Source organism: Trematomus bernacchii, unplaced genomic scaffold, assembly GCF_902827165.1.
Source record: "Trematomus bernacchii unplaced genomic scaffold, fTreBer1.1, whole genome shotgun sequence".
Lineage (NCBI taxonomy): Eukaryota > Metazoa > Chordata > Actinopteri > Perciformes > Nototheniidae > Trematomus > Trematomus bernacchii.
The window spans coordinates 1,852,134-1,870,412 of NW_022988082.1; the positions used below are offsets into that span (position 1 = coordinate 1,852,134).

Below are 18,279 nucleotides of genomic sequence, written 5' to 3' on the forward strand. Positions count from 1 at the left end.
ATTTAATTTATCTGGCTTCGTATGATTAAAAGCAACACGATCATCGACCCGACGCAGTCCCCCGTTGTTGTTGTTGTTGTGAGCTCCGTTGGGGAGAAAATCAGCGATGTAAACGGTGACGTCATGACGCAGCAGCGGCAGCTGGGCGGTGTGAACAGAGCGGGAGCTGAAAAGGGAAACCGGAGCTGAACCAGAAAAGCTCTAGCTAGGAGCTAGAAAGGGAAAAGCGCTGGTGTGAAAGCCGCAATAGAGGTTATTTAGCATGTTGCCAATCCTTGGACGAAAGACTCCAGAAATACACAGCCAGGCCTCTCAGTAGACTCAGCAGGACTAATCTGTAAACTGACAGACTAGTGTGAGCCTCCTCAATGCTGAAGAGTGCTGGAAAGGTCAGTGAAGTCATGTCAGACATGACATCATTTATTCGTATCACATTTACATATAGACACCTGAAGGCCAGCACTAGCCAATGGAAAAATAAGTTCCAATATTTCCGATATTATATTGGTCTTAACCATCATAGTTGAAGTCTGGATCAGCTTGTCAGTATCGGTTAGAAAATCATCTGTCAAAGGGAATATTCAAGTCCTATTGAATAAACATTTAAAATAAACATATATATGCCAGTTATGACAACACAAAGGCGAGGCACCTAATAAGCACAGCATACAGTAGATAGATTTTCCAGTGATTTTTTATGTAAAGACCATAAAGTTCAAAACATTGTTATGAGTTGAGATAAAATGTGGTTAATAAGGGGCTTGGCTGCCACCTTGGAATTTGAAGTGTTAAATAAAGACAATTTGAATTGTGGTTGATCCTCGCTGTCATGACGCATGCGTGCCCATCATCCTATGTATACTCCAGATAGTGAGTGAGCAGGGGAGGGAGAGGAAGGAGGGGGAGCAGCTTCAGTCTGGATCGTCCAATCAGGTTCCTGATCTGAAGACGACACAACTGGCAGAGACTCCTCGGAGCAACTAGAGAGAGAGAGTGATTACCTATTACTGTTGTGATAAAGCTCTGTTTGATTCTGAGTTATACAATGCATATGCATTGAGAATTACTGCAGTAGAAGATGTTGCAATACCTTCAAATGTCAGCAGCAGTTGTTGTGTTTTTCCAGCAGTAGGCGCTATCTCCACAGGCCGCTGATGGTTACTGTCTCTGATGTTCACATCAGCTCCATAGTCCAGTAACAGGGACACCTGATCTGCAGAGTCCTGTCTGACAGCGGCATGCAGAGGACTGTCCCCTTCTTGGCCTACATTAACATTGGCTCCTAGAGAAGACATAGACAAGGGGAGTTGAGATTTTGTATATTACATTTAGTTCAAAGTTCAAGTACAAAGACTTGTCATATGCACAGTAGCTACCGTGTAGTTATACAATGGAAATCTTAAAGGGGACCTATCAAGCAAAATGCACTTTTGTACGTCTTTTATACATGAATATGTGTCCCCGGTGTTCCAGGGAACTCACCAAGTGTCAGAAAACACAACCCTCTCTATTTTCCTCCATACCCAAATCTCTAAAAACGGGGCTGCAACGGATCTGATAAAAACTGATCCAGATTTGAACATTTCTCTGACGTCAGGACGGAGGAGCTGACCTATCAGGGGAATGAGAGGTTGCCGTGGCATGGTAACAGCATGGTAACACAACGCTCGTAACTCGGCCCCCTCCTTTGCAGGGGGGCGTGGTCAGCTGCAGCGCATGCAAAGACAGGGTGGAGGAGAGCAAAATAGAGCGAAATGAGGCATGGCTAAAATGCATGATCTGTTTGTTATTTTGAAAAAGAAAACGTATAAATATACCTTATATAGGTATGGCCCTACAATATATTATTCAAATATAGCATGATAGGTCCACTTTAAGTCCCAGGCTCCACCAACAAGGCAACATAAATATATATAATATTTTGTTTTGTTTTTTGTGTATCTTGTATGTACGGCAACCTTGATAGCCTTGAAAGGCGCCTATATATAAATACAATGTATTATTATTATTATAAGACATAAAACAATAAAACTAGAACGAAGAAAGAATGTTTCTGTTCTTGATTGCATTTTTTGTTAAACATTACGTACTGAAAATCCCTTAACCAAGCCACCTCCTAAAGGGAAAAGAAAATGGCAATACTAAGGCCTGTGGCAAGGGTTCACCTTTAAGCATTGCTCAGTTTTAACGGCTTACAATCCAAAATTGTTCTGAACTGCAGACCGAGAGGAATCTCTGAGGTAATGTGGAACAACTATTATCAGAGATATATCCTGGGATGATTTTTGGCCCGGAATTAAGAGCACCTGGTAACCGTTTCTATGAAAGCCACATCTAAAGTTCATTCATTATAATTAAAAGTTTATTTTTAGTTCTCAGGATTGTGAGAAACAGCATTTAGATCTCCCTGTCTGTATCTCACACACAGAAGATTGACAATACATTGACTGTCTATATGGACATTCACAGTGAATTATAATGCATTTATAATGCTTAATGACTACACTCACGAAAACACATAATGCTTTATGCTGCACTATATTAATAGTCCTGAAAAAATATTTATATGAATTATAACAGATGATACATGTCTTATGAATGCTCTTGCCTAGTTATAAACTAGTGGTTGGCTGATGGGCTTATAATACAATATGACCACATCTCCTAAACACCCAAATAACCATCTGTAGTAAGAACTCATAGCAGATGTAACTTAAAGTGAATGCTATATTGATGCATCCATTATATCCTAACATTTCTTTGTTTGTGGCTAGTAAAGTGCAATGCATTTTCATTCATATGAATCACAATGATGCAGCATAGATTATTTGAAATGAAAAGGCAGAATGTTGACCCACCGCTCTGCAGCAGAACCTTTGAGCAGGCTGTGTGTCCGTGCAGACAGCTGATGTAGAGAGGAGAGCCCAGGTGGGACCTCTCATAGTCTGGATCTGCTCCGTGAGACAGCAGGGACTCTACACACGTGGTGTTACCTACACACACACACACACACACACACACACACACACACACACACACACACACACACACACACACACACACACACACACACACACACACAGTTTATTTTATTTAGCAATATCCTTGCACTCTCCAGGTTTCACTAGGTCATGTGTAGTTATATAAGAAGTATATATATATATATATATATAGCTTACATCAGAAGTAAGGGTTGGAAAAAGTGTGCCTGTGACATAATGGCGCATTTCCACTACAGCACGGAGCGCGGTTTAAGCGTGCCGTGCCAAACCCGGCCTGTTTTTTGTTGCGTTTCCACTAGGGGTAGTTCCGGCTAACGGGTACTGTTTCACAGTTTTTCTGGCTCTCCAAAATCCAGGTTCTTTCCGGGCCAACAACCGGGCTGAATATGCTAAACTAGTGAGAGAATCGCTGGCAAGGGGGCTACAACTACAACAAAATGAACATATTTTACCGTGATTGAATTGTAATACACGTTTCAAAATGATGCCGAAGTAACAACATACTGATACCGGTTAGTAAAAACCATGAATTAATGCTTTGACAAGTCTGCAGACAGACGGCAGGCGAAAAACCTTTTAAAATGCGTGTTTTCTAAATGGAGATTGGCTAAGCTAACGCAGTATATGCTCCGACCGTCCACACTCACAACAACGGCCTATACAGACATAAATAAAGCAGCGACTGTATTCACCATGACACAGGCAGTCTGTGGTTTGTACTTGTTTCACTTTTGTCTAGTTTCTGAACAGATATGAGGAGCTGTGAGCTCTGAGTGCTAACAGCTAACGGCTGATGTTGGTTTTCTGTGGTTCGCATTGAAGATGACGTCACGGCTCCGCCTACACTGCGTTACTATAGTTACTGCCTCAGCTACTAAACTGTAATGGAAACGCAGCATAAAGTGAGCCTGGCCTACCAAGGCCTAACTATACCGTACTAAGCCGTGCGAGGCCCTGCAGTGGACTGCAGTTTTGTAACCTCAAGTTTGCCATCTGGTTTTGTTTGGAACCAGAAGTGACAGAGACGGTGGAGCAAAGTACGACTGAACGCTTAACGACAATTTTACGAGATATTAAAATGTACAATTAACTTTCATAAAACATGTAAAAAACATTCAAAGTGACCTGTCAATCACCAGTGCCGCTTAAAGCATACCCTGCTTAATCTATTATACTCTAACTGGGCCATATATGACTAAATTAACGAATGAATCATGAATCAAGAATCATGCTGTTTTGAAAGATATTTGGCACTGGGTTTGAGATCTTAAATGCATCAGGAAGATAAAGAAAGAAGGTATAGACTTTTATACAATCAGACTACAACAAGGGGAGTCGCCTTGTTGCAGCCGCTGATCTGTTTTACTTGGAAACATTTCCACCATGCTCAAGTGAGATGAGTCATTGGGACAAAATTCCAACAAAATCTTGTTTGTTGGGATATTGTGCATTATAGATGCCTGGGCACACACACTGATCAAACTGACTACAGATGACGCTGGTTCTGAGCTGTTACATCAGACTGCACACAAGGGTTGTGTTCTGTGTATTTACCTCTCTTGCAGGCTTCATGCAGAGCAGAGGGGAAGTGTGTGTGTGATGTCTGTGTGTGCGCTCCATTCTGCAGCAGTAGTTCCATACAACCAACACTCCCTGAGACACAACAGTTGTACAGAGGTGTGACACCATCAATGGTAGCAGCATTTACCTAGACACACACACAAAGGAGTGAGCGATACAATAGCAGCTGTTAAGGGATACATGGACACAGGGTGACATATAACAATGGTGGTGATAAGAAGAATACTTACATTAGCGTTAGCATTTATTAATGCTCGGACACAGGCTACATTTCCTGAGAGACAGGCTTCATGAAGAGGGGTCACATGATCGATGGTGACAATGTTGGCGTGATATCCCTAAAATATCACAACACAAAGCGTAATGATTTAAGGTGTTTATGGATAACAATGAATCAGTCTTTCTATTTGACTTGTTTATCTGATTTGAATTCATTCTGAGTGAATGATAGTGAAAGGATTATTGGCATATTTCCAGGACATGTTTTGTCAAACTTCATAATTTGATTCTGCTACTTAAAGAACACCAATGACAGAAAGGATGAATACATGAGGCAAGACAATTTAATGTATTCAGGACATCTTCTAAAGATTGCTGGCAAATGTTCAAGCTTCATGTTGTATAAATGTATTTAGGAACTGCTCCAGAAATGAAAACCTGATTGTGTACTACAGATGTGACACAACACTCCTAAAAAAACAAAGTGTTTTAAGATGGCAGCTGAACTTTTAAATGTGTTTTCAGGATTGAATGCTATTGTTTTCAGCTAGTGGGCTCAAGGTACGATTATAGACTGATTATATAAATGAATACATACAAAGTGTCCAGTAGAACAAATTACATTTTCAGAATCAAAAGCATTTTAAATAGTCTACTTACAAATTAAAGATTAAATAAGAATATATTGTTATTGAAAAGGTTAGAAGTCAAATGAGCTACAAACACATGATAAACAGAGAGCGATCTGATCACCATAGGGAGGAGATATTTGCACTCCATAGTGGTGATAATGCAGCTGTGGGAATGTTATTCAATATCTCTGTTGCTCTTCTTCAAATCAGGAAGCCAAGAAACAAGATCAACGATTTAGGTTTCATTCTTCAAACCTGACTTTGTGTTGGTATGCATCAGAAACCATAATAAAAACCTTTTTTTTTATTATGTTTTTTTTATTATAGTGACTGGATGTACAGGTAATTGTCCCTTCTTTTTTTTAGCACTGCTGCAACATTTCTTTAATGATCTGAAGACTTCAGATATGACCATTGTTTGCATCATTACGAGTGTTTTAGCCATTTTGTGTTTTATATTTAGTCTTTCCCCAAATTTCAAGTAAACATCCTGTTTTACCTGCAGATTACAACATGTAACACTTCAAACAGGGTTATAAAGAAGAAGTTTGTGAATGTTTTAGCGTGTGTGTGTGTGTGTGTGTGTGTGTGTGTGTGTGGACTTTGCCTGGGCCAGCAGAGTGCGCAGGGCTAGCAGTCGACCCTGAGAAGCTGCTTCATGGAGAGGGGAGCGATCTGCCCAGGACCCTGGACACAAAACACGCACGCACGCACACACACACACACACACACACACACACACACACACACACACACACACACACACACACACACACACACACACACACACACACACACACACACACACACACACACACACACACACACACACACACACACACACACACACACACACACACACACACACACACACACATACATATAGACAAGGAAACAATGATACATTATAGCAACTTAAAAACTTAACCATGTATAAGATTTGAACATTTAGGATTTTGCCGACTTCAAGTAATATATGTTGAAACATTAATACATGTATATAATACAGCCAAGTATGCAGCATTTTACTGTACATTGATTTTGAACATTTACTGTCTGTCTCATACATATTATGCTGAAGAACGACAGCAAAACCTGGGCCGTTTTCTCAGTGATTCCCAGAAATCATATTTTCCAACTATTTTCTTTAAATAGGACTGTATGGTCTACACACTGACTTAGTCGGAGGCACCAGGATGAGTTCAATTGTTCACAAAAGTTCACTGCTTCAGAGCAAACACTCTTATCAAGTTAAATATACATCCAATTTCTTTTTCATTTAAACAAAATATGCAAAGCCAAATCATTTAAACTTGTACAAAGCAGTATCTTTATTTTATATTTACTGACATTAATTGCAGTTGTAGCCACACTCATCTTGAATGAAAAGGAAAGATCTGCTGTAGCAGTACTTCAGCATGGCTGGCTGTGGTTATATTTAGTGATAGTGAGCTCTTTCTCAACAGCTGTGGTATCAATAACTGCACCGGTCTTGCGCAACATACCCATATCTCCGTCTCCCCATGGCACATCCAACCACCGCTAGATATACAGTGTACTGTAACACATTTATATCTATATCTTAAAGGTCCCCTATTATCCTGTTTTTCATCAATATATTAGGTCTTAATATATACAAAACATGTCTCTGAAGTGTTTGGCTCCAAACACCAAACAGATCATTGCAGCATTACCCATAACCCCCTCTGTTTCAGCCCTGTTTCAAAAGTGCTGATTCTCTGTCTGTTACTTCAGATGAAAATAAGGAGCCCCTCCCCACGCCCCTCTGAGAGAGATTTGGTTACAAATAACTCAATGGTGCTCTAGGAGGAGATTCAGGTGATAAGGTGGGGGGGGGGGTTACCTTGGTTGCTGATTGGATAATGGTTACACAAGACAAAACATCGTCATGACATCATCAAGTGGCCAAAATCTGATCAGCTCATTTTCAGACAGGTTTTTATAGAAATGGATCAGGACAAAAAGAGAAAGAATCTTTGTTCCTGAAACTTTCAGAGTCTCTTTCCACAGAGGGGACACATGTTGATGTAGAAGAGACATGAAGAAGAGGGGACACATGTTGATGAAGAAGAGACATGAAGAAGAGGGGACACATGTTGATGTAGAAGAGACATGGAGAAGAGGGGACACATGTTGATGTAGAAGAGACATGAAGAAGAGGGGACACATGTTGATGTAGAAGAGACATGAAGAAGAGGGGGACACATGTTGATGTAGAAGAGACATGAAGAAGAGGGGACACATGTTGATGTAGAAGAGACATGGAGAAGAGGGGACACATGTTGATGTAGAAGAGACATGAAGAAGAGGGGACACATGTTGATGTAGAAGAGACATGAAGAAGAGGGGACACATGTTGATGAAGAAGAGACATGAAGAAGAGGGGACACATGGTGATGTAGAAGAGACATGAAGAAGAGGGGACACATGTTGATGAAGAAGAGACATGAAGAAGAGGGGACACATGTTGATGTAGAAGAGACATGAGGAAGAGGGGACACATGTTGATGTAGAAGAGACATGAAGAAGAGGGGACACATGTTGATGAAGAAGAGACATGAAGAAGAGGGGACACATGTTGATGTAGAAGAGACATGAAGAAGAGGGGACACATGTTGATGTAGAAGAGACATGAAGAAGAGGGGACACATGTGATGAAGAAGAGACATGAAGAAGAGGGGACACGTGTTGATGTAGAAGAGACATGAAGAAGAGGGGACACGTGTTGATGTAGAAGAGACATGAAGAAGAGGGGACACGTGTTGATGTAGAAGAGACATGAAGAAGAGGGGACACATGTTGATGTAGAAGAGACATGAAGAAGAGGGGACACATGTTGATGTAGAAGAGACATGAAGAAGAGGGGACACATGTTGATGTGGAAGAGACATGAAGAAGAGGGGACACATGTTGATGTAGAAGAGACATGAAGAAGAGGGGACACATGTTGATGTAGAAGAGACATGAAGAAGAGGGGACACGTGTTGATGTAGAAGAGACATGAAGAAGAGGGGACACATGTTGATGTAAAAGAGACATGAAGAAGAGGGGACACATGTTGATGTAGAAGAGACATGAAGAAGAGGGGACACATGTTGATGTAGAAGAGACATGAAGAAGAGGGGACACATGTTGATGTAGAAGAGACATGAAGAAGAGGGGACACATGTTGATGTAGAAGAGACATGAAGAAGTGGATTTTGCTTAATAGGTGATCTTTAAATTATGCAAGTGAAAGGACCACGACACTTTCTGTTTGACTGTATGAAGTCAGTCTGCCTGGAGGATCCCCTTACTGGCTGCACAGAACACTGACAGACTGCTTCACATACTAAGAATATCTCTTATTGGCTCACTGAATAAGTAGCTGGATAACTGACTGGCTGTTGCTCCACATCAGACTGCTCTGTTTTGTTCACATTATATATGCTTTCGTTAGGCAATATTATAAGGAATCACTCTGTACATTTTCATTGTTATGCAGATGATACTCAATTATATTTATCTATCAAGCCTGATGAAAGCAATCATCTAAATAAAATTCAAGACTGCCTGAAGGACTTTAAACTTGGACGACCTTACATTTGTTGATGTTAAACACGGCCAAAACTGAAGTTATTGTACTCGGCCCAAAGAATCTACAAAACGAACTATCTAAAGATATACTAACTATGGATGGCATTAATTTGGCCTCCAGTGAGACTGTAAGGAATCTTGGTGATATATTTGATCAGGATTTATCCTTTAAAGGGCCCATGTCATGGCCATTTCCACTGATCATAATTACATTGTTGAGGTATACTAAAATAGATTTATACTGTGCAATTTTCCAAACTCACATTGGTTTCGCATACAGCATCTCTGTCAAGCATGTGTATTCAGCAGTATTCACTTTCTCCACTAAACGACTCGTTGGAGCTCTTGCCCCCCCCTCCCTGTGAGCCGAGTGTGCTCCGATTGGTCAGCTCGGCCACTCGTTCTGATTAGTCAACCACCAGAGAGGCTGCGCCCATGTCTAACAGTGCTTTTCCCGGCTGCTCTCAGCGTAACATCAGTCTTATCATGGCGTCGGCACAGCCGTATATTTTATATACATATATATTTTTAACTGTTGTTATAGAAGAGTGTGACGGCCCCAGGGCCTTTGTCTTACGATGGGGTGGAGCTGAAGAGGCTAATCAGCACGATCATGGACACCTCCGGACACTACGGCCCCAGTCTCTCTCCAAAGCGGCTGCAGGAAGACTAACTCTGCGATCCTCTCAACCACCTATCTCTGCATTTATCACAATAAATGTGCCGTGGTTTTGTAAACTCGTGTATGTCTCTTTGTCTTTGTGGCCTACGAGCCGCTCATAACAAAGAGTAAGTTATTTTTACCCGTTATAAACTACTACTGTTTGATGAGAAATCAAATCATGGTTTGCTATATATGAATTCAGGGAAGAAAGGATAGGCCTACTAAGTATTTCCATTAAACTTTATTTTTAGAAATGTACAAAATGAACATAAATATACATATATACACGGTATATCATCCATTCCTCCTCCTTGCATCTTGCCTGCGCACAGTCGGTGCGGTGCCTTTTAGCACGAGGCCTCAGTAGTAGTAGAAGTGCCTTTTAGCACGTCATGGATTGTCCGCCAGGATCTGGCTGGACGAAATCAAATGCAAATCACAAAATATTAGAGAAACTTAGTTGTTTTAGATTCGTTAGTAGTAGTTGTGTAATGAACAGCTTGCCTGCTAATATGCTAACCTAGCTTTGTTTACCTTGGTAGCTAACACGATATGAACGTTAGCTTGGAGGAAAGGCAACTATAATGCAGTGTAATAAAACTACTATGAACAAAAGCTAGTGGTTCATATTAGGCTAGCAATAACGTGTTTATAATTGCAATCGTATACGGGTATTCTGCTACCATACAATGTAACTTGCATGAATACATTGTTTTGCGCTAGCATACAGCTAGCCTCGTTAGCTACATGCAGTATATGTACGGTCACAATGTACGGTAAATCACAGTACAGTATACTGTATGAGTATTTTGTGTGTGAATGCAGACATTCTCCTGCTATGAGATACATGTATGCAAGGCCATCTGCTGATATTAGAGTTGATATATGGAAACGCTAGCAACTTAGTTAGCACAGTTAGCACTGTGTCAATGGCTTAGCAGTCCAACACAGTTTACACATTTAAACAGTCTTGTTTGATAAATACACAAATAACAATGCAAACTTACAGGTTGTATACCCAGATCTTCCCCTGCTCCAAACGGTCCAAACAAGCTGTGCATATCCGGCCTCAAACTGGGCAATGTTTTGGAAGCTTTCGTCTGTGAAATGCCGGTTCTTCGAACCTCTGGAGGAGGAACACGCTGCTGCTGGTGTGGCCATAGCTCTTCGGGATTGGTCCATTTCGTTCCGGGTACCGCATGACATCATGCGGTACCCGGAAGAATCAAATGGGCAGTGACGTATCTCCAACGAGGCGTTTTGGGGAGGTATTTTCTGTGTTAGAGTTTTACTCGCTACAGGGTGTACTTTGAGGGTTTTGACTCTGCACACCGTTTACATGCATAAAAACCTTCATAACACACAAGGGGACGGGTAATAACCGGAAAAGCATGACATGGGAGCTTTAACGCCCACATAAAATTAATCTCACGGACCGCCTTCTTTCATCTACGTAACATTGCAAAAATCAGGCATATCTTGCCTCAAAACGATGCAGAGAAAATAGTCCATGCATTTGTTACTTCAAGGCTGGATTATTGTAACTCTTTATTATCAGTGTATACCAAAAAGTCAGTTAAGTCGCTTCAGCTGATTCAAAATGCTGCAGCACGTGTGTGCACGGAAAAGGGACCACATTACTCCTGTTCTGGCTGCCTTACACTGGCTCCCTATAGAACACAGGATAGAATTTAAAGCTCACCTATAATGCTATATTTGAACAATATATTATAGGGCCATATCTACACAAAACATGTCTCTGGAGTGTTTTGCTCTAAATACCAAACAGATCACCCAATGTAGCATGCCTCATCCCCCTCTATTTCAGCCCTGTTACTAAAGACTAAACACCATATTATGTTCCAAACCACATCAAGCATTATTTCTGAAACAGTATGGAGCTCAAATGCTTTCTCTCTCGCGGGTTTACTACAAGGACAGTACCTTTTATATCCGGCTTATTTACACATATCCTCTCGAGTACAGCGTTAGGTCTGAGTGTTAGCGATGTTTGCTAATGTAAACAAAGACCATATTACTTCCAAAACACGTCATGCATTGTTTCTGATACAGCAACGTTTCTGATAGGGCCGTAGGTGTAAAGCCAGCCCACATTTTAGTAATGTCGTCATGACCGCAGCAAATCTGGATCAGCTCCGTTGAACCCCCGTTTTTAGAGATGTGGGTAAGTAGGAAAAGAGAGAGGGTTTTATTTTCTGACACTTGGTGAGTCTCCCGACACACCAGGGACACATATTTATGTATAAAAGACATAAAAAAAATGCATTTTGCATAATAGGGGACCTTTAAAATTCTTCTTCTCGCCTACAAGTCCCATAATGGGCAAGCGCCATCTTACCTTAAAGTGGACCTGTCATGCTATATTTAAATTATATATTGTAGGGTCATACCTATATAAGGTATATTTATACGTTTCTGTTTTCAAAATACCAAACAGATCATGCATTTTAGCCATGCCTCATTTCGCTCTATTTGCTGTTCTCCAGCCCTGTTTTTGCAGGGGGCTGATTCTGTGAGCTGCAGCTGACCACGCCCCCCTGCAGGAGAGGGGAGCTGCTCTGATCAAGTCAGAAGAGGGGGAGAAAAATAGATCTCCGTCCTCCGTGTTTTATTATATTATTATATAGAGTCGTTATTCATTTGTTTTAAAGCTCAATAAATAACAAAGAAGACCTTTGACCGACACTTTTCTAATTTTGTCCGGAAGATTTAAACTTTAACGGACATCTTGACCGGCGAAAGAAAACCTAACTGAAACTCTGCCGCACGGTCCCCTCGTTCCTTGGAAGAGGCGGAGAGGTGGGTGTTTGTCATCTGCTGGTGGACTAACCGGAGAGAATTACAGTGCTTGCCTCGACGGGGAGGGATTGCATTGAATTAAAGCAGCGGGAGCAAACGCTTGCCTCGGGGAGGGAGAAAAAGAGCCACAGCGGAGAATAAACAGAAGGGTAACCATGGCAACCATGCACGGGAAGTCTTCTTCGCTGCTTTTGTGGCAGACTACAGCGCCACTTACAGGCCTGGCATATGTACTACAGCGTCTCCAGCGCTTTCGAGCGGCAATGGCCGGCCGTGGCCCAACCCCACATTCCCCTGATAGGTGGAGAGTTGGCCCAATAGCCGTAGCACCACTTTACTGACGTCAGGACAGTGTTCAAATCTGGATGAGTTTTTATCAGATCTGTTGCAGCCCCTTTTTTAGAGATTTGGGTATGGAGGAAAATAGAGAGGGTTGTGTTTTCTGACACTTGGTGAGTTCCCTGGAACTGATAAAGCTTATAGTTAGGGCTGATTAGATTCAGCCCCTAGTTTGCTGCTATAGGCTTAGACTGTCGGGGGACACCTTACTTCTTCCTTCTGTCTGTCTGTACCTGTGTACTCTCATGTTCCCAATAACCCAGCTATTCCCAAAATGTATTTTTGGTGTCTATCTACGCCGGGATCCTGAGTCGTGGCTGATCCTGTTGCTGTGGTCCTGAGTCCTAGATCCTGAGTCCTGGATCCTGAGTCCTGGATCCTGAGTCCTGGATCCTGAGTTCTGGATCCTGAGTTCTGGATCCTGAGTCCTGGATCCTGAGTCCTTGATCCTGAGTCCTGGATCCTGAGTCCTTGATCCTGAGTCCTGGATCCTGAGTCCTGGTTCCTGAGTCCTGGATCCTGAGTCCTGGAGCCTGAGTCCTGGATCCTGAGTCGTGGCTGAACCTGTCACTGTGGTCCTGCCTGACTCTCATCATACTACTTCCCTGATGGCTCCCACAGGATTGTTGACATCCTCCTGGATTCATCTTCTTATTATAGACACATGCATTCTCCAGCATTTGGACTACCTATGTTGTAAATGTATTAACTTTTCAATTTACACACGGCATCTATTGCACGTCACTCCGTCCTGGGACAGATCCCTTTCTGTTTCTCTACCCGAGGATTCTTTATTTTTCCCCATTAACTGGGGGGTTTCTTTGGAAGTTTTTCCTTGTCCGATCTGAGGGTCCAAGGAGAGAGGGTGTCATATTCATAGTCTGTACAAACTGTAAATTCCACTGAGACAAATGTAAAATGTGTGGTATTGGGCTATATAAATAAACTTTGAACCTAACAATCCAAACTATCTGAGGTACCAGCAAAAACACACTTTTAAGCTGCCTTAAAATCATCTAATCTTCTGAGAGTAAACAGTTACAGGGGGTGGGGCAGCCATATATAGATGGTCTGTGAGGTCCTTTTCCCTGACCTCTGTACATGCCAGCAGCTATTTAAGAAAGGTCATGACAAACAACGACACAGCTAACCCACCTAACACATTCACTCATTTGTCCCTCATTTCCTCTTTATACCTTTGTCTCCTTCATGTTCCACAATTTCTTTGATTCACTGCAATGTTCTGACTTTTGCTTCACAAATACAGACATATCATTTGCTCAGATTTTCAATTCTAGAAAGAAAAGTTCAATCTGCCTATATAACGCACAGCAAATACTTGTAAAACGGCATATATATTGTTATATTTGTTGTTGTTGTTGTTGTTGTTGTTGTTGTTGTAAAATGCTCCACATAGTAGTCTACCTATCTTTGCCACAATGACCCTAGAACTCCTCTGTTGGTTTGATTTCCAAGGCGCGAGACTGCATGTTGACAGTTACATTACATTACATTTCATTTAGCTGACGCTTTTATCAAAAGCGACGTACAATTACTGGGACATTTTCCCTGGAGTAACTAAGGGCTAAGTGCCTTACTTAAGGGCACACTAGTGGTGATGTTCCAGGCGGGATTTGAACTCACAACCTTCCGATCTTCGGCAGGTCTCTCTCACTCTTTTGCCCCTTTCACACCAACGCAACTCCGGTTCAAGCTCCGTGCTAGAGCTTTTCTGGTTCAGAACCGGTTCTTCGGTTTAGCGCCGGCTCTTTTCACACCGCTCAGAGCCCGACTCGTGCTGCCGCTGCTGCGTCATGACGTCACAGTTTACGTCGCTGAGTTTCTCCCCAACGCCGGAGCTCACCTCACAACAACGGGCCGGGGGACTGCGTTGCTTTTAATCATACGAAGCCAGATTAAATTAAATAACGACTTCTCCAACCTTATACTTTTCTCCAGAGTGCCGTGGTTCATTGTTTATTAATGTGTTTCAGCGGCATTTACCGACCGCTGCAGTGCTGGCCGGCTGCTCTTCAACGGGAGTGTATTCTCCCGTTAGCTCCGGGTTAGCTCACACGGCTCTAAAGTATTCACTGTCTGACTGTCACACAAGCAGCTGATACATATCCCCAGTTCCCCTTAAGTGAATGTGTGTCAGTCTGAATTGACGCTGTTTGGTGTCAGTCTGAATTGACGCTGTTTGGCATCACAACGCTGTTATGAAAGTTTCTCTGGTATAACATGGGTGATGTTAGCATAGCAACCGAAGCTAAACTGACTACTTGCTAAGCAGTTTTCTACAGGCACTTTTTACCGACGTATTTTTCATTATGATTCTACTTGTGATAGTCGGACATGACAACCTGTGCAGCCCATGTATTGATTCCATCCGATAGCTGCTATAATAACAAACAAAACGTCTGCCTGCTCTCCACAATGATCAATAACAGCGAACGGATGGTCAAAGTAAACAGAATCACACGAAGCCTGGTTAGTGTTGCCTGACTTTATAAAGTGTGTTTTTTTTAACAAGTGTGTGGTTGCGTTCTAGTCACTTTGCTCAGCACTACTGCTTGTTACAACTTGTATTTGCCGTACTCGCCTTAAGTGTTAGCTCAGGTTAATCTCGCCCCCCTCCGACGTAAGCGTGACGTATGCGGTTCTTGCTTCTAGACGGACAACTTTTTGGTGCTCGAAACGAACCGGATTCCGGAGCTATGACGCTGCTCCGCTGCGGTGTGAACAGGAAAACCCAGTGCTTTTCAAGCACCAGCACCGAACCGGCCCTGAAACACCGTTGGTGTGAAAGGGGTATTAATCAATCATTTAACGTAGCCAGGGCATGCAGCTTTAAGCTTTCACAGCAGTGATGGGCAGGAAAGAATCTCTAGGAGAACATCTGAGTTTAAAGATTGGTTTGATAAGTCCCAAAAGTCACAGGATTCTGTTATTGTTATAAACCGCTTCTGATATGATGAACAGAATTGTAGAACTGAACTGTCTTAACCTAAATCATTAAATGGACCCCTTTGTGATATTTAAATCAAATTCAAATTCTGCATATCGATATCATTACTTTATGAATAATAGTATTAAGCTAAAATAGACTATTTAAGGGTTTAAAATCAATGCCATGGCTGGAAGCATGCATTTGTCTCAATAGGGAGTAGTGTCATGTTGTTATTTCTCACACTCACTCTCTCACTCTGGCTTGCATACAAATCTAGTCACGAATTATAATTTTTTTAATTCAAGAAAAGTTGCTCATAATCTAAATGTTGTTTTGCAATGCTTCTCAGCAAATCACATTTAAAAAAACATTACAGGCCTACTACACGAAAGACCTTTAACCATAATGATACTGCAGTTTAAAGGCCCTCTGTCATGAATAGCTTTAAGAATTCTAGTTCAAGTAATCTGAAAAAAAAAGCTTTCCAACTCTCTTGTGTTCTGAACAGCACTAACACAGTGGCAGGCTTAATCCAGTGGTTCTCAAACTTTTTCTGTCAGGCCCACCCTTTGGAGAAAAAACAAAGTTGGGCCCCCCCAACACAAATAGTCACGTAATGGGCCAAGTTAACATTTATTAAAATACATCAATATGAACGTGTGCATTCCTTTGCTAGAACAGTGATAATAAAACAATGCTCCATAAGTCTGTGTGGTCAACAAATAAATACATAATACAATTGTGCAATCCCTTTGCTAGAACAATAAGTTATAATACTTTGCCACTTTGCAATCTGTGCAAAAAAATGAAAAGAAAGAAAATGCTGATATTTGGCATTAGTGGCTGCAATGAGCCTGTTTTGCACTGCACATTTCTTCCAAACGGGTTTGCAGGCTCAGTGGCGGCGCCAGAGATTTATTTTGGGGGTGCTGTGGGGTAGCTTGACGTTTCATAGAGGGATGCTCAAACATGTAGGGTTTCCCATTAATGTACCGGGCGCTACAGTGGAATGTTCTACTGCAACACTCCCCACGCAAATACACAGTGTACCCGCGACTGTTACAATGAAGGCTCGATAATCAGCTCACGGCATATAGGTGTAAGCAGGGGTAAAGTGCTATTTGTAAAGGTGGGGAGTGGACCTAACATAGGGGGGTCCGGGGGCATGCTCCCCCGGGGGAGTTAAATATTGAAGTTAAAAGCATCAATCTGGTGCACTTTGAGAGCAAAATGAAGAGATCTATGGATACATCTCTCAACACCCATTTGAAACCGAACTGTAAACAGATTTTCTATTTCTTTATGGATATTTTAGAAATCACTCCCCTTTTAAACTGTATTCTTTTTTTACTGTCATATAGTATTTCATACCTGTTTTTCATTTATTCTCTTATTTTTTTATAACTATAATGATCATATAAACGTGTGCCTCAGAAATAATTGTTTACATTAATCGTGACCAAAACGTTTGAGACCCGGCCACTAGCTCGCTAGCACCAGAAGCTAACAACAACGATCTCTGGTACCGGTGCGCTCTCTCTCGCTCGCTCGCGCACGCACACAAAATGGCTCGTTCCACACACACACAGAGCCAAGCTTGAATGAAACACAGAGACCCAGACGTACATGTACTGTACTGTATCATATTATTTTCGAATCAATCTTTTTTTCTTTTGTGCCCCCCACTTTGAGAAACACTGGCTTAATCTAACATGTTTTTGATAATTTACTATATCAACTGAATTTAACTTCAAGCTGATGATAGAAAGATAAGGAAATATCAAAAGTGGTTTATAAAATATTTTTTTTTATAAGAGATTCTGTTTGAGAGTAGGGAGGGTTTACAGTTGTTTTCTCTTTTCAGTTTCATGGAACCATGGCTGTTAACATGGGGAGCCAAATTACTGTGGAGCCCCAAAGAAGACTATCAAATATAAAACAAATATTAAAACAAATACCTGTTGGCTATACATACAATGAATATAGCCTATGCGGTTATTTTAATTCTTTACTGATTTTTTGTTTTTATACGATCAAAGTTATAATATATATGATCTATATAGCCTATAGCCTATTTAAGGTAATGCTTTTCCTTTCAGTCTTCAATGATTTTCCCTTTTTATACCACTGCAGATATATTATATTCTCTGTATATTTAGGTTGTGACAGACTCCCCCTCAGCAGCATGAACAGCCTGTGCTTTAACCCGCAGCACGGTACCGACCTTGGCTAGTCAGGATGCCCCAGCAGGCCTTCTTCCTCTCCGGGACGTTCTCGGGTAAGGGCCCGGGCTCAGCGACTCTTTTCCGGGACATCTCTGCAGCTCCGGATGGAACCTCTGGCATAATCCAGAGGCTGAACCTCACGAGTTTACCTCTCATAAACAGTGTGACTGCAGCAGCAAAGCGCGAGCTTCAGAGCGGGGAGAGGCGGGGCCAGGAGCTGCCGGAGCAATCTGATTGGCGTAACGGATTT

The 18,279-nt window shown here is 41.8% G+C and overlaps 1 protein-coding gene across 1 annotated transcript; it reads right to left on the reverse strand.

Annotated features, from left to right (window-relative positions):
* Positions 1–676: 676 nt before the first annotated feature.
* On the reverse strand, positions 677–18,208 carry asb5b (ankyrin repeat and SOCS box containing 5b). The gene is made up of 7 exons (XM_034120959.1): positions 18,029–18,208; positions 6,042–6,121; positions 4,814–4,921; positions 4,557–4,710; positions 2,859–2,993; positions 1,091–1,282; positions 677–980 (listed from the first exon to the last, which is right to left on the reverse strand). The coding sequence occupies exons 1-7, from the start codon at positions 18,183–18,185 to the stop codon at positions 853–855; spliced, it is 954 nt and encodes a 317-aa protein (XP_033976850.1). The 5' UTR covers positions 18,186–18,208; the 3' UTR covers positions 677–852.
* Between the last annotated feature and the right edge of the window lie 71 nt (positions 18,209–18,279).

What these genes read in the sequence shown, in the direction of transcription:
- asb5b (XM_034120959.1), bottom strand. Translation starts at nt 18,185, where the DNA reads ATGAGAGGTAAACTCGTGAGGTTCAGCCTCTGGATTATGCCAGAGGTT. An exon ending in TGCGCACTCTGCTGGCCCAG is followed by an intron (nt 4,922 to 6,041) that starts GCAAAGTCCACA and finishes GTGATATTTTAG; the next exon opens with GGATATCACGCCAACATTGT. An exon ending in GCATGAAGCCTGCAAGAGAG is followed by an intron (nt 2,994 to 4,556) that starts GTAAATACACAG and finishes GTGTGTGTGTAG; the next exon opens with GTAACACCACGTGTGTAGAG.